General features: G+C 47.4%; 1 protein-coding gene across 2 annotated transcripts; it reads right to left on the bottom strand.

The window, feature by feature from the left end:
• Positions 1-16,198: 16,198 nt before the first annotated feature.
• LOC307142765 (piggyBac transposable element-derived protein 4-like) lies at positions 16,199-21,639 on the bottom strand. Of its 2 annotated transcripts, XM_079843843.1 has the most exons (7): positions 21,436-21,639; positions 18,855-20,147; positions 18,286-18,739; positions 17,513-18,168; positions 17,220-17,395; positions 16,759-16,934; positions 16,199-16,641 (listed from the first exon to the last, which is right to left on the bottom strand). In XM_079843843.1, exons 1-3 carry the CDS (start codon positions 21,573-21,575, stop codon positions 18,316-18,318), a joined length of 1,857 nt encoding a protein of 618 aa, XP_079699969.1. In that variant the 5' UTR covers positions 21,576-21,639; the 3' UTR covers positions 16,199-16,641; positions 16,759-16,934; positions 17,220-17,395; positions 17,513-18,168; positions 18,286-18,315. The 2 variants fall into 2 exon arrangements, with proteins under 2 accessions (XP_079699969.1, XP_079699970.1); XM_079843844.1 differs by lacking the exon at positions 16,199-16,641 and having other exon boundaries at positions 16,916-17,102.
• Positions 21,640-21,975: the final 336 nt, after the last annotated feature.

Genomic DNA, 21,975 nt, shown 5'->3' with positions numbered 1-21,975 from the left:
CTTGGTAATATTATAAGAAAACATGGAATTAATTTCCACTGTTATGCTGATGACACTCAATTATATATTTCATCACGACCAGATGAAAACGCTAAATTATCTAAACTGACAGCGTGTGTTGATGATATTAAACACTGGATGACGTGTAATTTTCTGCTATTAAATTCAGATAAAACGGAGGTGTTACTTATTGGTCCAAAAAATTGCCCACAAAACCTCTCACAATACAACTTTAACTTGGAAGGATGTCCTGTCGCTTTATCCACTACAGTAAGAGACCTGGGTGTTATATTAGACCGCAACTTATCTTTCGAAAGTCATATTTCATATGTTACAAAAACGGCATTTTTCCACCTTAGAAACATTGCCAAGCTACGTAACATGCTATCTATTTCTGATGCAGAAAAGTTAGTTCATGCATTCATGACCTCGAGACTAGATTACTGTAATGCTTTATTAGCTGGTTGTCCTGCATCATCGATAAACAAACTGCAGTTAGTCCAAAACGCAGCTGCTAGAGTGCTTACTAGGTCAAGAAAATATGATCATATAACACCAATTTTATCATCCCTACACTGGTTACCTATTAAGTTCCGTATCAATTACAAAGTATTGCTACTGACCTATAAAGCCCTAAATGGGTTAGCTCCAGTGTATTTAACTGATCTTTTATCGCCCTACAATCCATCGCGCTCTTTAAGATCACTAAACTCAAGGCTTCTGGTCATTCCTAGGATATCTAAGTCCACTAAAGGAGGGAGGGCTTTTTCACATTTAGCTCCTAAACTCTGGAATAGTCTTCCGGATATTGTTCGAGGTTCAGACACGCTGTCCCAGTTTAAAACTAGATTAAAGACGCATCTCTTTAGCCAAGCATTCACATTATAATTAAGTTTTATACTACAGTTAAATCGCACCAACAGCATTAATATTCTGAACAGCAGCTATGCTAATTATTTCCCATCTGCTTTTCTGTTGTTATCTCGGGACACTAGTCCCGAGGTAACTAGTTCGTCAGCTCCAGTTTGTATCCAGCCTCTGATGGAGACTTCAGATGCCCCGACACCTGTGATGAGACGACTCCACGCCTGTGAAGAGACGACTCAACGCCAGCGTTGTTATGGCCTAAAATAATACATGATTGATTAACTTATCCTAACATTTTTTCTTTAACATTCTCTTTTCTAACATTTTTCAATGTACATTTATGAAATGCACTTTCTGTGAAGCTGCTTTGAAACAATGTGTATTGTGAAAAGCGCTATACAAATAAATTTGAAATTTGAAATTTGAAATTTGAAATTTTTTTCCTTCCAATACTTCCAGAATACCACAAAATGTTCAGAAAATAAAGCATCCTGCAGCAATTTAGCATTAAAATGCCAATAAGAGGATTTTCTTGGAAACTGTTTCATATTTACTGAAATGAAAACTAAATGGTGATCAGAAAATCCTATAGGAGAAATACAACAATCAATAACCCTGTTATTTAGAAATTTTGAAACATAGATTCTGCCTAATCGAGCAGCACTTACTCTATTGTCAGAAATTTTAACCCATGTATATTGTTTGTCTACTGGATGTTTAATTCTCCACATATCTAAAAGTTCAGCCTCTTTCACCAATCTTGCCAGATAATTAGAGGAAAGCATATGAGGCTCTTCATTGTTACAATCAACATTGAAACATTCTGTACAGTTCCAATCTCCACCAATAATGATGTTTCCATCACTAAAATCATGTTTTAAAACATTAGTTAGTATACTAAAAAACTGTAGTTGCTCATGTCCCACATTTGGAGCATAAACATTTATAAAGTAAAGTGTCATCCCTTCAATAATAGTTTTAACAAGAACTAGACGACCTTTCACAAATTCTTCCGTTTTCTCAATACTAACTTTTATATTTGGAGAAAAAAGGAGAGCAACTCCAGCACTAGATTTGTACCATGGCTAAGTATATGCTGACCTTTCCACCACATCCCCCACTCTGCTTCATTATCACAATCACTATGGGTTTCTTGCAATAAAATGACATGTAGCTTTTTATTCTGCATTATTTCAGACACCAATTCCCGTTTATGTCTATCCCTCCCTCCATTAATATTTAATGAACCCACCCGCAAAAGATCCATATATAAGTTTAGGAAGGAGAGAGAAAAAAACCAACAGCAAAAGAAACCAATAGAAAAAGAAGACAAGAACACCACGTGATGCATTGCTAATCAAATATAAAAATGCTTTTAGCCTCTTCTTTTTATCCACTTTTCTACATTTTCTAATGACTGTAACATGTTCCCCTTCAAGGGAACTTGAGCTGCGTCACCGCTTTGGGAACGCCTCTGCGTGATTGCGTCGTGAAGCACGTATGTCATCAGTCCAATAGAGAGATGGAACGTCATAGGCGGGTGACGTCATAGACCCGGAAGCTATAAAGCACACCGGCAAACACACGCCGTTAGCTTCTGTTGCCTTCAACAAGCGCTCTGTGTAATATCTGTCCAAAGTGTCTTTGTGTTGTGTCTGAGTTCAGACTGTTTTGTTCGTTTGCACTCTCACCACATTGATAAAAAGAGAAAAAAATTATGACGAGCGAACAGCGTTACAGACAGTGTGTTCCTCCCTGCTCACGCTACATCACGAGCGGGGACACACACTTGATGTGCGTTGTTTGTTTGGGAGAGCAGCACGCGCAGTCGGCACTCGAGGGTGCCGGCTGCGAGCATTGTGAGGCTCTGCCTCTTCGCGTGCTGCGATCCCGCCGGGCGCTCTTCGAGGAGGGCGTCCCGGTTAGCGCTCCCCACGGCACGGGTCCCGCTGCTGCTGAGGCTCAGCGGCGACTCATGTCGTGGGGTTCACAAAAGGATCTGACGGAGGGGATGGAGACGGGCCCCGCCCTATCTCTTCCTTCACCCGCCAGATCCAGCGCTGCCTCTCTGGGATCGGGAGCCCGCTCTGCGGCTTCTCCCGCCCGGGGAGCGGCCGCGATACTGCAGCTATCTTCCTCCGAGGAGGTTGATGTCTGTAGCATCGATGCAGGGGGTGGAGACTCGTCACTTCATTCCCCTGCAAGTGAGGAGCTCATGGAGGTGCTGAGCAGAGCGGTGGCCAGACTACACATTGACTGGCCACATGAACATCATGAGCGAGCTGCCGTAAAAAGCAGACTCGACGAGCGCTTTCTCCCCGCGCGCTCTGTTCAGCCTCCTCGAAGGAGTCTGCCGTTTTTCCCGGACCTCCACACCGAGGTGTCGAGGTCTTGGAAGCGGCCCGTGTCTGCACGCATTTTCACCCCGCAAACGTCTGTTTATAGCAATATCGCGGGGTGTAAAAGACACGGTTATGGTCAGCTGCCTCGGGTTGAACAGACGCTTGCGAGCCATCTGTCACCCGAGTCTGCGTCGACCGTAAAGGCTCCGACTTTGCCCACAAAACCTCTTAAAGTGACATCATCTTTTGTGGGCAAAGCATACTCGGCAGCAGGTCAAGCCGCCGCGTGTCTGCACACGATGTCTATTGTGCAGGCATATCAGGCTGATCTGCTAAGGGACCTGGGGGAAAGCCACGAGATCGGAGTCGATACTATTAATGAACTTCGATCGACTGCCGATCTCGCTCTCCGTGCCACCAAGGAGACGGCCCGATGCGTCGGCCGTTCTATGGCAGCCCTAGTGGCCACGGAGAGGCATTTATGGCTGAACCTTACGGACATTAAGGAAAGGGACAAGAGCTTTTTGCTTGATGCGCCGCTGTCTCCGGAGGGCCTGTTCGGTGACGCTGTCACCACGGTTACCGACAGGTTCCTGGAGGCGAAAAAACAGGCAGCGGCGCTCAAGCAGTTCCTTCCCCGTAAGCCCCAGGTCTCGTCTGCTGCTGGGCGGGAGCAGCAGACGCCGAGTACGAGCTCCTCGCACAGGGCGCAGCAAAGAGTGAGTGTCGCCACTCGTAAACCCCCGCAGAAAGGGTCGTCGGGTGCGCGGCGCTCACAGGCGCAGCCTTCTAACCCCAGGGCTGATCTGAGGACAGTCATTGTGGCGAGGAAGGCTGCGTCAAAGAAGTCCTGACGCCTCTGGGCCCAGGACAGTGAGGGTGATCCCCTCCGCGGGCGCACGGTGCTTACCGCTGTACACGGTACCCGTGCGTCCGCGGTACCCTCACGGGGTCAGTCCGCCAACCCCGCCCGAGTGCCGGGGCGCGGAGGAGCCCCGCGGGTCATTCGAGGATGGCCCGCACCCTCTGCGGAGGGAAATTATGCCGTCGAGTCAGTCGTTCCCTGCCGGTTCGCCGCTTCAGGGCGCTGCACTCGCGGTGCAGAGTACATCAGAGACCAGCCTCGAGAGGCTGGTTCCCTTAGTAGATTTTGTGTCAGAGTGGGAAAATCTGCCTCACATATCTCGTTGGGTCCTGCGATGTGTAAAGTTGGGGTACGCGATTCAGTTCAGATGCCGTCCCCCCAGCTTCAACGGGGTCCTCTCCACTGTGGTGGACCCGGTGCAGGCTCTGGTTATGACTCAAGAAGTACAGACTCTGCTGCAAAAGGGGGCTATAGAGAGGGCCCCCCCCCCCGGACAGGGAGTCAGGCTTTTACAGCCGGTACTTCATAGTGCCAAAGAAGGATGGTGGGCTGCGCCCCATCTTGGATCTTCGCGTCCTGAACCGAGCCGTGGCAAAGCTCAAGTTCAGGATGCTGACACTCAAACAGATCGTGTCTCCGATCAGGTCCGAGGACTGGTTTGTCACGATAGATCTCAAAGATGCATATTTCCATGTCTCCATCCTTCCGCAGCACAGGAAGTTCCTGAGGTTCGCTTTCAGGGGAGAAGCGTACCAATATCGAGTGCTTCCTTTCGGTTTAGCCCTTTCAGCCCGCACGTTCACGAAGTGTGTGGACGCTGCTCTGGTTCCCTTGCGTTTGCAGGGGATCCGCATTCTCAATTACATCGACGACTGGCTGATACTAGCACAGTCAGCGCGTCTCGCGGTTCAGCATCGAGATGTTGTTCTCGCGCATATGAGGAGGTTGGGGCTGAGGCTCAACTCCAAGAAGAGTGTTCTCTCTCCTGTGCAGAAGATCACTTATCTCGGGGTGAGTTGGGATTCGGTCGCTATGCAGGCTCGTCTGTCGGAGCCTCGCGTGGGGTCGATCCTCTCAGCCGTGAAAGGGGTGAAGCTAGACCAGCCGCTCACTGTAAAGCAGTTTCAGAGACTGTTGGGTCTGATGGCAGCCGCGTCCAACGTTATTCCTTCGGGCCTGCTGTTCATGAGGCCGCTACAGTGGTGGCTCAAGACCAGGGGTTTTTCCCCGAGTGGGAACCCCTTTCGCGTAATCAAGGCAACGCGGCGGTGTCTCCGCACCTTGGTTATGTGGAAGGACCCCAGGTTCCTGACCCAGGGCCCGTCGCTGGGGGCACCGTGTCAGCGTACTTCTCTGACCACGGATGCCTCCCTGACGGGCTGGGGGGCGACCATGAGTGGTCGCTCGGCCCAGGGTCTGTGGCAGGAGCACCAGCGTTCGTGGCATATAAATTGCCTGGAAATGTTGGCGGTGTTTCAGGCTCTGAAGCACTTCCTGCCGCATCTCAGGGGCCATCATGTGCTTGTACGCACAGACAGCACATCGGTGGTCTCCTACATCAACCATCAGGGGGGTTTGAGGTCCCGTCGCTTATACAAGCTGGCGCGCCTTATCCTCCTCTGGGCTCAGGGGAAATTGCTGTCAGTCAGGGCTATGTACATTCCTGGGCGGTTGAACGTCGAAGCAGATATCCTGTCGAGGCAGGGGCCAAGGCCCGGGGAGTGGAGACTCCACACCGATGTGGTGGAGCTCCTTTGGGAGAAGTTCGGCAGGGCCCAAGTGGACCTGTTCGCCACTCACGAGAACTCTCATTGTCATCTGTGGTTCTCCCTGTCGCCTCCAGCTCCTCTCGGACTGGATGCGATGGTACAGGAGTGGCCGAGGCTGCCCCTGTACGCTTTCCCCCCGATCGCTCTGCTTCCGGGAGTTCTAGAGAGAGTGCGCCGGGACGGGGCCCGTCTCCTGCTAGTAGCCCCGTTCTGGCCGGGCCGGGTATGGTTCTCGGATCTGGTGTCTCTTCTCGACGGCTCTCCCCTGGAGATCCCGTTCAGGAGGGACCTTCTCTCTCAGGCGGGCGGAGTTTTTGTTCACCCCCGCCCGGAGTTGTGGAAACTGTGGGCTTGGCCTCTGAAGGGGCCCAGCTCATAAGTTCCGGTCTCTCAACTGAGGTTGTTGAGACCATTCTACACTCCAGTGCTCCTTCTACGAGGAAACTGTACTACCTAAAGTGGAGACTCTTCACCTTATGGTGTCGAGATCACCTGCGGGATCCAGTTAACTGCCCTGCGAGCGTGGTGCTGGAGTTCCTGCAGGAGAGATTCTCTGCTGGGTTAGCCCCCTCCACACTAAAGGTGTACGTGGCGGCCATAGCTGCTTACCACACTCCTTTGAGTGGAGTTTCATTAGGGTGACACCCTCTAGTAACTCATTTCCTCCGTGGAACCTTGAGGCTGAGACCTGTGACACGCACCAGGGTGCCGGCCTGGGACTTATCCATCGTCCTTCAAGGCCTTTCCGAGGCTCCCTTCGAGCCGCTCGAGGAAGTTTCTGAAAAGTTTCTCACTTTCAAAACTATTTTTCTTCTTGCTATTTCTTCTCTTAAAAGAATTGGGGACTTGCAAGCCCTCTCTGTCGCACCCTCGTGCTTGGAGTTTGCCCCGGGTATGGCTAAGGCCTTTCTCTCTCCGAGGCTCGGGTATATTCCTAAGGTCCTCACTAATCCTGTGAGACCTATTGTGCTCCAGGCCTTCTGTCCTCCTCCCTTTGTGACGTCAGACCAGGAAAAGTTAAATCTGCTTTGTCCAGTTCACGCTTTAGACGCCTATGTCCACAGAGCTGCCCTGTGGAGGAAAACTGATCAGTTATTTGTTTGCTACGGACCTCCATCCCGTGGGGGTCCGGTGTCAAAGCAGAGGATGAGCAAGTGGGTAGTCGAGGCTATCTCACTGGCTTATGTGGCGGCCGGACAGCCCTCTCCTTTGGCTGTTCGGTCCCACTCCACTAGGAGTATGGCTGCTTCTCAAGCTCTCTTGGCAGGGGCCTCCCTGCAGGAAGTGTGTGATGCGGCGGGGTGGTCATCGCCGCATACTTTTGTCAGGTTCTATGAACTAGATATTTCTGCTACTCCGGGGTCTCGGGTGCTCGCCTCGTAGCTGTTACAGGCGGGCATCCAGACTCGCATGGGGACGTGGGTATTCTCGTTCCCAAAGCGGTGACGCAGCTCGAGTTCCCTTGAAGGGGAACGTCTCGGTTACGACTGTAACCTTAGTTCCCTGATAGGGAACGAGACGCTGCGTCACCCGGCCATACTCCTCGCATGCCCGCAAGCGCCTTGTTTCAGGCCTTCTTCAGAAGCTAACGGCGTGTGTTTGCCGGTGTGCTTTATAGCTTCCGGGTCTATGACGTCACCCGCCTATGACGTTCCGTCTCTCTATTGGACTGATGACATACGTGCTTCACGACGCAATCACGCAGAGGCGTTCCCAAAGCGGTGACGCAGCGTCTCGTTCCCTATCAGGGAACTAAGGTTACAGTCGTAACCGAGACGTTTTTTTTAAACGAAAACGTTTCTTTTCACTCAACTGGTCAAGATTCACAGTCTTTTGGAGAACAGCCACTGACCTCTCAAATTTTTCAACATCAGGAAAGAAATCTTTAATATTAACTTGTTTCCCAAATGTCTCATCAAGAAACACTGCATGAAAAGTGGGATTTTCGTCAGTATGTGGCACTGTAGATTGCCGTGAAACTTCAGGTTTACGACTGTGCACGGCAATTTGCAGGCAACACAGAAAACTGCCGTAAATTGACGGAAATTGACGTGGGCCTTGCTTGGCAGTTGTCCCCCCATGACCCCCCCTCCCCTTAATTCTAGGGGAGGCTTTAACATGTAAATGAACATGCTGTGAGCTACACAAATGCAAATCAGTGTAGCAGCAGGGGGAGTTTTATCTAGGTTCTGAATTTTTTTAACTAAAACATTTTAAGTTAAATGTACTCGTTTTAGTTCACATTATTAAATTTTTAGGGCAACCAGTTTGCTCCAATTTTTTAAGTAGATTCAACTTGTCCGGGCTAACAGAGTAGATTAATTACTCTGTATGTCATTAGCAATAACGTCTCGGTTACGTATGTAACCCTCGTTCCCTGAGGAGGGAAGGGAGACGTAAGTCAGTGACTGACGAATGGGGGTTTCGCCTAGAAGCCAATTACCTTCGAGGTGTTTAACAGCGCCCAATGGCGTGCCAATGCCATGGGCATGCGGAATTTGCATGCGTAACTCCGCCCCACCTCGTGGATATATAAGGAAGTACGCTAGCAACATCGCATTATGTATCTGCTGCGGAGCCAAGATCTGAACTCCGCGTTCCAGCAGCACAACTGACGTGGCTAAGGAATGTACGTCTCCGTTCCCTCCTCAGGGAATGAGGGTTACATACGTAACTGAGACGTTCCCTTTCGTTCAGTCACTCCGACGTACATCAGTGACTGACGAATGGGGGTTCCAGTATAACCGCACCACTCAGCTGTCATCCAGTGCCCTGCGTAAGTGTGAGATCCCGCCACTTAAGGCCGCAGGACTCCCACTTATCACAGGATTACCAAGGTACACTGGGAAGCATATCCCAGTGAGGGAATGCCAATGATGCCTACCCGTGGGGAGACACATATGACCCGCTGTGGGCTGCATATGGCAAACTCTAGGGTACCAGCCGAAGGTGGATTTTTAACCCTAGGGGTGGCAGGGGCTTGCCAAGGGAAAGACACCTGCTCACTGAGGAGGCTTACGGTGGAAATACTCGTGTGGGGGTCGCCGGAGGGGAACCATACACATGGGGCACCTGGCCGGACATGAGGGTCTGGGCTCGAAGGGGCAGACTGAACTGATGTCGGCGTCGACAGTGCTGGAGGAGCTCAGGGCTCTCGGGGAGCTCACCTGAGGAGAATATCGCACGTATCCAGTCCGTGGAGTGGAGTGGCGAGCAAGCGAAGACACCAGAGCCTGGTCCATTACCGGCCCCTCAGGGGGGCGAGTACATAGTCGGACACTGGCTCCACTCGGAGATTGTAGAATCTGGCGAATGTGTTGGGTGTCGCCCAGCCTGCAGCTCTGCAGATGTCTGTTAGCGAGGCGCCATGCGCTAGAGCCCAAGAGGAGGCCACACTCCGGGTGGAGTGTGCCCTCACACCAAGGGGACATGGTCGACCTTGCTGCTGGTAAGCCAAAACAATGGTGTCCACTATCCAGTGAGACAACCTCTGCTTTGAGAGAGCTCTTCCCTTCCGCTCTCCACCATAACAAACAAAGAGCTGGTCTGAGGTCCTGAAACACTGCGTCATGTCTACGTAAGCGCGGAGAGCGCGTACTGGACAGAGCAATGCCAAGGCTGGGTCTGCCTCCTCCAAAGGCAGCGCTTGCAGGTTCACTACCTGATCTCTGAAGGGAGTGGTAGGAACCTTGGGCACATATCCAGGCCGGGGTCTCAGGATCACGTGAGAGTTAGCCGGCCCGAATTCTAGGCAAGCTTCGTCAACCGAAAATGCCTGCAGGTCCCCGACCCTCTTAAGAGAGGCCAATGCGGTCAGCAGAGCCGTCTTCATCGACAGAAACTTAATATCGACCGACCGCAAAGGCTCAAAGGAAGGCCTCTGCAGAGCACTTAAGACTACTGAGAGGTCCCAAGAGGGAACGAGAGGAGAGCGAGGAGGATTCAGTCTCCTCGCCCCCCTCAGGAACCTGATGATCAGGTCGTGCTGACTTACCTTTTTGTCTCCCAAGAGGTCGTGATGGGCAGATATTGCAGCCACATACACTTTCAGGGTGGAGGGAGACAGCCTTCGCTCCAGCCCCTCTTGGAGAAACTCAAGCACGGACCCGATCGGGCATTTCCAGGGGTCTTCTTGGCGGGAAGAGCACCAGGTGACGAAGAGGTTCCACTTCAACGCATAGAGGTGTCGTGTAGACTCTGCCCTAGCGGAAGTGATGGTGGCGGCCACCGTAGGTGGCAGGCCACTCAAACCTGCCGCGTCCCGTCCAGAAGCCACACGTGGAGCTTCCAGAGCGCTAGACGCGGGTGCCATAGAGTGCCCCGTCTCTGAGAGAGGAGGTCCGGTCTCAGAGGGATAGGCCAGGGAGGGCTGTCGCAAGGAGTAGCAGTTCTGAGAACCAGGTCTGGCCGTGCCAATATGGGGCGACCAACATGACCTGCTCCTTGTCCTCCCTGATCTTGCACAGAACTCGTGCGAGAAGGCTCACTGGGGGAAACGAATTAGCGTAGGTCCTGGGGCCAGCTGTGCACCAGTGCATCCGTGCCGAGCGTGCCCTCGGTCAGGGAATAGTACAGGCTGCAGTGGGAAGAGTCGTGGGAGGCAAACAGATCTACCTGTGCGTCGCCGAACTGTTCCCAAATCAGCTGGACCGTCTGGGGATGGAGTCTCCATTCTCCAGGAAGTGGCTGAATCCGTGAGAGCTCGTCGGCTGCATGGTTCAGTTCTCCCGGGATGTGGATAGCACGAAGGGACCTCAGGTGCTTCTGACTCCATAAAACGAGATGGCGGGCGAGTTGAGACATACGGCGGGAGCGTAGACCGCCCTGGTGATTGATGTACGCTACAGTGGCCGTGTTGTCTGTCCGGACAAGTACGTGTTGACCCCTCAGCAACGCTCGGAAGCGGTGGAGGGCGAACCGTACTGCCAGCAACTCGAGGCAATTGACATGCAGAAGGCGCTGGGGTCCTGTCCAGGAGCCCGCGGCTGCTTGTCCATTGCACATGGCACCCCAGCCCATGGAGGAGGCATCCGTTGATACAACAACATGCCTGGAAACTCGTTCTAAGGACACGCCGGTCCGTAGAAAACTGAGGTTCGACCACGGAGTGAGTGCCTGCAAGCAGGCCCGGGTTACTTGGCCTTGACGGAGGCAAGTCAGCAGAGACTGCGCGCGCTCGCTCGTAAGTTGCGCGCACATGGCGACCGAGTCGATCTCCATACCTAGAAAAGAGATCCTCTACACGGGGCAGAGTTTGCTCTTCTCCCAGTTGACCCGAAGGCCCAGACAGGCTAAGTGGTGGAGAACCAGATCTCTGTGTTCGCAAACCTGCTCTCGAGAGTGACTCATTATGAGCCAGTCGTCGAGATAATTCAGGATGCGAACCCCGTGCTGCCGTAGGGGCGCAAGGGCTGCCTCGGCAATCTTCGTAAAGACGCGAGGGGACAGAGATAGCCTGAATGGGAGGACCGCGTACTGGTATGCCCGCCCCTCGAAAGCAAACCGTAGGAACGGTCTGTGTCGAGGTAGGATGGAGACATGAAAGTAGGCGTCCTTCAGGTCGATCGCTGCAAACCAATCGCCGGGACGAACGCATTCGAAAAGGTGTTTCGCTGTCAACATCTTGAACGGAAGCGTGGGTAGGTAACGGTTCAAGATGCGGAGGTCCAGGATTGGTCTTAACCCACCGGTCTTTTTGGGTACAATGAAGTAGGGGCTGTAAAACCCGGACTTCATCTCGGCTGGAGGGACAGGCTCGATCGCACCCTTCGCCAGTAGGGTGGCAACCTCCGCTCGCATGACAGGGGCATTGGCCCCGACCATAGTAAAGCGGACTCCCCGGAAGCAGGGAGGAGCCTGCGCGAACTGAATCGCGTAGCCGCGCCTGACTGTCTTCGCGACCCAGCGGGACAGCCCTGGAATCTGAAGCCAGGCTCTCAGGAACTGCACCAGTGGGGTCATTCGGACTACAGACGTACCCGGTGTGGGGCAGCGATGCAGCGTTACCGACCCGGACAAGGGAGGCTGTTGGGCGTCCCGGTGTGGGGGTGCGGTTAACGGCTGCGTCCTGACAGAGGAGACCAGGGAAGGACGCACGTTCCACTGGGGTCTGCTCTGCCAGGAGGCTGGCGACAGAGAGGGATGCGAGTGGCGGGACCCGTGGGTGGCGCGCACTGGCATCACCGATCTCTGGGGGCTCAGGGATGGGAGTGTTAATTCTTTCATTGACCAAATTAGGGTGCTGCTGACCCGGGGGCCAGCAGCTGAACAAAGGATTCTCCCCCGGCCCTCCACCGGGGGAAGGAGTGGTCCTGCCACCATCTCCTGGAAAGAATTTCCCATCCCTGAGCCGTCCGTCTCAGGAGCGCCGCTTGGCCTGGCGTTTAGCGGGGCGGCCTGAGGGGACTGGGACGCCTTCCTACGGCTTCCTCCGCGACCCGGCCCGGGTGAAGGCTGCTGCTTGGACTGGGTGGGAGGGGCGGGAGCCTTAGGAGGGCGTCCTCGGCGGCGAGCAGGCTGAGGCGACTGTGCCGGCGGCTGGGTGGAAGCAGCAGCTGGCCGCTGGGGCAGTATATGTTTGATTGCCTCAGTCTGCTTCTGGGCGGTTGAAAACTGTTGGGCGAAGCTTTCAACCGCTCCGCCGAAGAGGCCAGCCTGGGATATGGGGGCATCGAGGAAACGTGTCCGCTCGGTGTCCCGCATATCGGCCAGGTTTAGCCACAGGTGTCGCTCCTGGACCACATTTGTGGACATCACGACCCAGGGAGCGTGCAGTCACCTTCGTCGCCCGGAGAGCGAGGTCGGTGGCGGCACGCAGCTCATCTAAGAGCCCCGGATCAACTCCACCCTCGTGCATGTCCTTGAGGATCCTGGCCTGGTAGACCTGGAGGATCGCCATGGCATGCAAAGAGGCGGCAGCCTGCCCCGCAGCTCTGTGCGATTTCGCCACCAAGGTTGATGTGAATCGACAGTCTTTGGAGGGGTGCTTAGGATCGCCTCGCCAGGTCGAAGCGCTCTGAGGACACAGTTGCATCGCAACAGAACGTTCAACCTGGGGGACCCCAGTGTACCCATCAAGGGTGGAGAAGGCGGAGGAGACTGCAGACCGATCACGGGAAGACAACGGGGACTTCCAGGACCGGGCAATCTCCTCATGCAGCTCGGGAAAGAAAGGTATTGGGGGCGGGGACTGACGTGAGTCAGCGCGGGTCCCCAAAAACCAATAATCGAGCCGCGAGCGTTCGGGACAGGGTGGAGGGTTCCACTCTAACCCTAGACTCGCGGCTGCCCGAGACAACATGGCTGTCAGCTCTCTCAGCGGGGGGCTCTCCACCTACGTCATGGTTTGTTTACGACAATTTGTGGCACAGACGAACGCGACGTTCACTCCCTCTAAATTGTCGAAAACTGCCGAAAATTAGGGAGATTTCCGGGAGTCTACAGGCATTTACGGGGTCGAAAATCCCACTTTTCATGCAGTGAAAGCCATTAATTTCCTCTAATGTATACAAAGAAGGATCTTTAATTGACATATCCTGAGAATCACTTTCAGGACCACATACAGAACCTACTTGAGAGTCACAATCATAATCGAGAAGAGAACCATTATCATCAGATACATCATCCATTGCACTACCGTCATTAGTGACAACCAATTCTCTCTTTCTTGTACCTAAAAAAACAGGCTCCTCACACCTACTTGAACTGGGCCCTGCAATTTGAGTAGGATCTGTATTGGTAACAACAAGCTCATGTGCTTCCATAGCGGACGGCGCCGCAGCAGAAACGCTTACCTCTGATGAACCTGCGTTTTCCTCTTGAACAGTGTGCTCCGCCACATCTCCCTCTCCTGTGACAGCAGGCCTATCCTCTGCTGGACGCTCTCTATGTGGGCATGCAAACTTTTTATGACCTAAATCATTTGAAGCACCTTAAACTACCAGTTGTTGCGTACACCATATAAGATTTCCCTTCATGTCGTACTCGGAATGAAATATCCAGCGTATTCTCGGGGGAGTCCAGAAACATAAACACCTGTCTTCTGAAAGATTTGACATGTTTCAGAGACGGGTGTTTACATCCTAGTGTGATTGTTTTAAAACCACTGGCAAATTTGCCAAACCTAGCTAATTCCCGTTCCAACGCGTCATCCGGAATAAACGGTGGAACATTCGATACAGTGATTTTCGCTGTTGGAGCATGTAACGGGGAAACTTGAAGTTTTCGTTTATAACGAGACCATTTTCGATTAAACGATTAACACAATGTTGTTCTTTCAGGAACACTACTATGGCTTTGTTCATACGAGAAGCGGACACAATATTCTCATGTCCTACTTCCCCACCAGCCGAAATAAGCACGTCTTCCACTGTGACGCCGTCCTCTGGAACGCACCTGAAACCATTGCGCAAGGACAAAGACGGCATCTCCTCATGAGACACCATCCCTCCTTGCGCAATATCAACTACAATAAACAAACAATTTTTTTTAAATATATATATTTAAATTTAAACCATGCAACAAATAAAGGAGGAAAAAAAGAAAGAAAAATAAACCCGTAAATAAGACAAAGTGATTTCACACAGCGGCTGAAATGTTTGAAAACACTTGTACCCTACCCGATCGAAAAAAATCCATTCTTTCACTCTGCTTGTGTGCGTTTGAGTCTTTTCGAATTGTGTGCGGGGAAAACCAACTTGTTAACGTTGGCCGGCAGCAGTGCGCTCTTAAACTTGCCCGTTTTAAATGGAAAGCCATGTTTGTTGTTGATGAGTGCTAGAACATGAGCTGTTGGCACAACTTGCATTTAACTTTTTTTGGATCATCTTTTACCATTTCAAAGTGCATCCACACTTTAGAGTTTCTTATTCCAGACATTGTTAAGTATTCCCTGCCGCCAAGATGCGCCTCGTCTGTCACGGATCAGGGAAAGTGAAACTTAAAATCTGTCACAGGGGTGGTTGGATTTACACACACACACACACACACACACACACACACACACACACACACACACACACACACACACACACACACACACACACACACACACACACACTCACTCACACACTCACACACATAAACATACACGCGTTAAAAATATTTATTGAACGCTTCTTTCTTTTCACGTTTTTTTTTTTTTTACAGCATCATCATAATTAAAGGCTGTATATAACTTAATATAATCGCACAAAACCAGTGAAAAAAACAGTGAAATTAGACATTGAGCACCCCCCATATTGCCAAAATGGTATGATCCTCGTTTCATAACACCCGCAAAGATTCGACTGTGAGATCGGTGGTCGAATCAGGCTCCGGATATCGATGCATCGAATCTTCAACTATTCGGGGTCACCCCTAGTCTCTTGTGGTATTAATAAATGAGATGAATTAACCTGTTAAGCTGCACCCCCATTTTGGGGCTCACAGCTGAAAACGACCTACCTGAATTAAAATAATTATAGCTCCTGAGAACAGTGTGCTACAGGCACAATTAAGGTATCTTTGGAAAGAAGACACTTGGGACTCTAATAAAAAGCAATCAGAGTTGATAATTCTCAAACAGATAAAAAATTATAATAGTTGAAATGCCTCAAAAATTATTTGCACTACATAGAATGCTTTATTATTTCATGTAAAAATATATGAAAATAGACCTGGAGGAATCCAGTTCAGTTATGGATTGAAAGCCACACGACTTATCAGTTTATAGTTCAAGTTTGAGGAAGATATAATGAAAAATGTGGTTCCTGCAAGCTTTTTTCCAAGACTATGTCTGTTCCATTTCTCCCTCCCCCTGCTTGCGGCACATCCCCAGAAATGACATCTCCCAACTAAAACAATTGCAGTTGCTGAACAATTTGCACTACATGCACAATTTAGACATCTTTAAAAAGAAGACACTTTAGAGTTTATTACCCAAACATTAAAGTAGAAAAAAACTTAGAAAGACAAACAGTTATAGGAGTTGAAGTGTCTTGAAGATGATTTGTGCTACAATGAACACTTTATTATTTGATGTAAAAATATATGAAAATAAGCCTGGAGGAATCCAGTTAGTTAATGAATTGAAAGGCACAAGTCTCATCAGTTTATATTTAAAATTTGACGAAGATATCATGAAAAATGGGGTTCCTGCATGCTTTTTTCTAAGAATATGTCCAGGTGCCAAGAAACCTACTTGGAGACTTGATTTTAGCCATCATATATGATGCTTGAATGCTTTTTCAACTATAAAATAATAGGCAGAACCATAAGACTTTGTATAAGTGATTTATTTGTACAACAGAACTTATAACTTATTATTAAAAATATAATAAAAAAAATGAAATATTAATAAAAAAGTACTAAACTTCTTTGAAACAGAAAATACAACAATAAATAATATAAGTATAATAACTATAAATATAAACTAGTAATATAAATATGAATAACGATAAGTAATATAAATATATAGCTATAAAAACACAAAAAATGTGCAAATTAAAAAAAAGGCAGTTGTCTCCTGCAAAACGATCCAAAAAGTCCTGTGTAGTCAGTGCTGGTGAAATGTGCAAATGTTACCAAAAAAAAGGCCGTTGTCCCCTGCAAACCGATCCAAAAAGTCCTCTGTAGTCAGTGCTGGTGAAGCCTGAATAGAAATAGAATAGGGCATATTTTAGAATAATTATAAATATGAATAACAATAAGTAATATAAATATATAGCTATAAAAACACAAAAAATGTGCAAATAAAAAAAAGGCAGTTGTCCCCTGCAAAACGATCCAAAAAGTCCTGTGTAGTCAGTGCTGGTGAAGCCTGAATAGAAATAGAATAGGGCATATATTTTAGAATAATTTCAGAAATGTTCTAGATATTCAATATAGATGAAATACAAACAAACAAAATTGACATTACTGAATACATTCTACTAACCGGTTGTATTCTGCAACACAGTCTGGATAGTCAGTGCTGTTCGTGCCAAACAGCAAAACGATCCAAAAAGTCCTGTGTAGTCAGTGCTGGTGAAATGTGCAAATGTTACCAAAAAAAAGGCAGTTGTCCCCTGCAAAACGATCCAAAAAGTCCTCTGTAGTCAGTGCTGGTGAAGCCTGAATAGAAATAGAATAGGGCATATTTTAGAATAATTATAAATATGAATAACAATAAGTAATATAAATATATAGCTATAAAAACACAAAAAATGTGCAAATAAAAAAAAGGCAGTTGTCCCCTGCAAAACGATCCAAAAAGTCCTGTGTAGTCAGTGCTGGTGAAGCCTGAATAGAAATAGAATAGGGCATATATTTTAGAATAATTTCAGAAATGTTCTAGATATTCAATATAGATGAAATACAAACAAACAAAATTGACATTACTGAATACATTCTACTAACCGGTTGTATTCTGCAACACAGTCTGGATAGTCAGTGCTGTTCGTGCCAAACAGCAAAACGATCCAAAAAGTCCTGTGTAGTCAGTGCTGGTGAAATGTGCAAATGTTACCAAAAAAAAGGCAGTTGTCCCCTGCAAAACGATCCAAAAAGTCCTCTGTAGTCAGTGCTGGTGAAGCCTGAATAGAAATAGAATAGGGCATATATTTTAGAATAATTTCAGAAATGTTCTAGATATTCAATATAGATGAAATACAAACAAACAAAATTGACATTACTGAATACATTCTACTAACCGGTTGTATTCTGCAACACAGTCTGGATAGTCAGTGCTGTTCGTGCCAAACAGCAAAACGATCCAAAAAGTCCTGTGTAGTCAGTGCTGGTGAAATGTGCAAATGTTACCAAAAAAAAGGCAGTTGTCCCCTGCAAAACGATCCAAAAAGTCCTGTGTAGTCAGTGCTGGTGAAATGTGCAAATGTTACCAAAAAAAAGGCAGTTGTCCCCTGCAAAACGATCCAAGAAGTCCTGTGTAGTCAGTGCTGGTGAAATGTGCAAATGTTACAAAAAAAAAGGCAGTTGTCCCCTGCAAAACGATCCAAAAAGTCCTGTGTAGTCAGTGCTGGTGAAATGTGCAAATGTTACAAAAAAAAAGGCAGTTGTCCCCTGCAAAACGATCCAAGAAGTCCTGTGTAGTCAGTGCTGGTGAAATGTGCAAATGTTACAAAAAAAAAGGCAGTTGTCCCCTGCAAAACGATCCAAAAAGTCCTGTGTAGTCAGTGCTGGTGAAATGTGCAAATGTTACCAAAAAAAAGGCAGTTGTCCCCTGCAAAACGATCCAAAAAGTCCTGTGTAGTCAGTGCTGGTGAAATGTGCAAATGTTACAAAAAAAAAGGCAGTTGTCCCCTGCAAAACGATCCAAAAAGTCCTCTGTAGTCAGTGCTGGTGAAGCCTGAATAGAAATAGAATAGGGCATATATTTTAGAATAATTTCAGAAATGTTCTACATATTCAATATAGATGAAATACAAACAAACAAAATTGACATTACTGAATACATTCTACTAACCGGTTGTATTCTGCAACACAGTCTGGATAGTCAGTGCTGTTCGTGCCAAACAGCATAGCAGTCACGCTTTGGCAGAAAGCACAGTGCCACAGAACAAGTCTTACAAAAAACCGGGGTTTTTTGGGAACAAACCCTGCACTGGCGCCTTCCTTTGGTGCTGTCTGAAGCGAAGTTCCCTGGTAAGTGGCGAGTGTCTTCTTTGTGGGAGGGAGGGGGTGAAGGAACATCAGCACGCACCAACACAGTAAGTTCCTCAACGAGTTGTTCTCTGAATTGCTTCTGTGTCAGTGGCTTCTGATTCTTCATACCAGCCATTTGACGGTGGAGTATAAAAGCATTTACAATGGCTATGTCCACAAAGTGGAAGAAGAAGGTACGATACCACTTTCTGGTTTTGTGTGAGATTTTGTAGTAGGTAATGAGTGCATCAGAGACATCTACTCCACCCATGAACCTGAATAGAAATAGAATAGGTCATATTTTAGAATATTTTCATAAATGTTCTTGATATTCAATATAGATGAAATGTAAACAAACAAAAATGACATTACTGAAAATATTCTACAAACCTGTTGTATTCTGCAACACAGTCTGGAACAGGTACATCCAAGGTTTCCCACTGTCCATTTCCACCTTTCACTTTCCTCTGCACAACATTCCCTCCGGTGCCTCTGTGAATGGTGGAGCACATCTGTACCTCTCTAGTGTCCTTCCATTCCACAAAAAGCAAGTCCCCTTCTCTCAGCCAATGATGTGTGCCACGAGGAGCTCTTTTTGGAAGCTTGTTCATGGCAGTTTTAGGGTATCCTATCCTGTTGGACCGAATAGTCCCGCACGCCCAGATGTTTTTTTTCAGGAGATCTGTAAACAGCGCTGGACTGGTGTAGAAGTTGTCAACAAACAGTTTGTAGCCTGTTCCCAACATCTTCTCATCAACCAGTGCCATGACAGACTCATAACTTAGTCCTTTGTTCTGTGGGATGGGAGCTGCAGGTGATTTACCCTCATAGATAAAAAAGTCCCATGTGTATGCAAATAATGAGTCAGCAAGCACGAACAGTTTATATCCCCACTTTGTTGGCTTGGCCTTCATATATTGCTTTAGTCCATTCCTCGCTTTTGTTGCCACCATCCTCTCATCAATTGCAATGTTCTGGAAAGGATGGAAAAAGTTCTTGCATGCATCTCGCAGTTCTTGATACATTGGCTTTAGCTTACAGAGACGGTCATAGGCAGCTGTTCCTTTTTTGGTGTTGTTTTCAGCATCCACCTTTGGATCACTGAGATGCAGAGCAGAGGAGATGGAAAAAAATTTCCTTGAAGACATAACTTCGGCAGGAAAGGGTGTGCGGAAAATGTTGTGTTTCCTCCAGTAATCAGGCAGTGAAGGCCTTTTCGTCATTCCCATGTATATTATAAGTGACAGATAGGCATATATGTCATTCAAAGAAATATCTTGCCACTGTTTTTGGTCCTTTTGATGCATCGCTCCATAGGCATTTGTGTTTTTGACAATAGTCTGCAGCAATGAAGTGGATATGAAGAGCTGGAACAACTGCAACACTGTGTATGATGCTGTGAGGATCAGCTGTGGGCCTGGTGTTCGAAAGGGTCTGAAGACTGCAGGCGGGGGTGTAATGTCCTCGTCAGTTGAACAGTTCCACTTTACTGTAGGGGTGCTTGGGGACACAGCGGGTGTGGACTTGGTTTTTCTGACCCTTTTTTTGCCTCTCCCTTTTACTGGCGGATTCAGGTCGACAACAGCCAGTGCAGATCTTGAATAATCTGAGAGCTTCCTTCGCTTTTCTGCTGGTTGGCTGGTGCTTGGCTGCCATTCTTCATCCGAAGACTCAACCTGATGCCTGTAGAATGGGAAGGAAAGGAAAGAGAATTAGCACTCATGTAATATTTCTGTATAGTTTGCCCATTCAATCAACAATCACACTGTCATCATTCACTCTAATTGCAGGCCATCCCATGAACAATGAAACTGATGGGCAGTCGGTTAGACAGCATTCATATTGACGGCCACCTATACATTCTCACACAGCCCAAGCATCAATCTAACGGCCGGCTATACAGTGAGCATTCATATTGACGGCCACCTATACATTCTCACACAGCCCAAGCATCAATCTAACGGCCGGCTATACAGTGAGCATTCATATTGACGGCGGCCCATACATTCTCACACAGTCCTACAATCAATCTAACGGCCGGCTATACAGTGAGCATTCATATTGACGGCGGCCCATACATTCGCACACAGTCCTACAATCAATCTAATGGCCGGTGATACAGTGAGCATTCATATTGATGGCCACCCATACATTCGCTCACAGCCCAAACATCAATCTAATGGCTGGTGATACAGTGAGCATTCATATTGATGGCCACCCATACATTCGCTCACAGCCCAAACATCAATCTAATGGCTGGTGATACAGTGAGCATTCATATAAAACATATATATATGTATAACATATATATATTCATAGAGCATTCAATAAAACATATATATATATATGTATATAACATATATAAATATATATATATATATATATATATATATATATATATATATAACATATATATATTCATAGAGCATTCAATAAAACATATATATATATAACGTTATATGTATATAACACATGTAATATATATATATATATATTGAGACTGTATTTATTTTATTTATGTATTTTTTCTTATCCATATGCTGATATTTTGCATTTTTCCTAGCACACATAGGGAAAGATTATATATAATTTTTCCCCATGTGTGCTAGAAAAAAATGCTAAATATCAGCATATGGATAATGCATACTGGTATATTGCATTTTTTCTAGCACACAGAAAAATAAATAAATAAATAAATATATATATATATATATATATATATATATATATATATATATATATATATATATATATAAACAATTACATGTGTTATATATATGTTTTATTTACACGCACATGGGGGAAAATTATATATAATCTTTCCCCATGTGTGCAAGGAAAAATGCAAAATATCAGCATATGGATAATGCATACTGGTATAGTGCATTTTTTCTAGCACACTGAAAAAAATTAAATAAATACATTCTCACACACATTCTGAATATACATAAACAACTACACAGCAACTCACCGGTATATTATTGGATCAGCCTCGTCAACAAGCATATCACCGTCATCGCTGTCTTCACTCTCAATGTTTTCCACATCGCTGCTTCGAGTGAGCTCAAATAAAACATCCTCAGCAGAAAAAAACTTCTTTTGACGATCCATTTGATAATAAATTCCGTCCAGTAAGTAAACAGTTACGTTACTGCAAAGAGACCGTCTGTTTACAAGCCCGTTAGCTGTTAGCTGTCTGTCAGATGACAGGAGGAGGTGTGTCAGGGAGAGGGAGAGACCGTGAGAGATGAGCAGATTCCAATGAATAAATATTCACGCCCATGTGACGAATATAAACATGAGAGGTCTCGTTGGAATCGTGTGCTCATTGGCTACATTTTCTGTCAGTCATGACGATTCAATGCTTTTATTGGCTCCAGATAAACAGACAATATCATTGGATGAGCACATCATGACATCACCCAAAACGAATGCTATGGTTGGATATTTTTGACTATATCGCGGCTATCTTTGCATGTTTTTGAGTGGGGTTAGTTGTTTTATGTTCGTA

This window comes from Gobio gobio (genome assembly GCF_949357685.1).
Source record: "Gobio gobio genome assembly, chromosome: 19".
NCBI lineage: Eukaryota > Metazoa > Chordata > Actinopteri > Cypriniformes > Gobionidae > Gobio > Gobio gobio.
The sequence above is the reverse complement of the archived record's forward strand: the minus strand, read 5'-3'. Positions and strand labels throughout refer to the sequence as shown.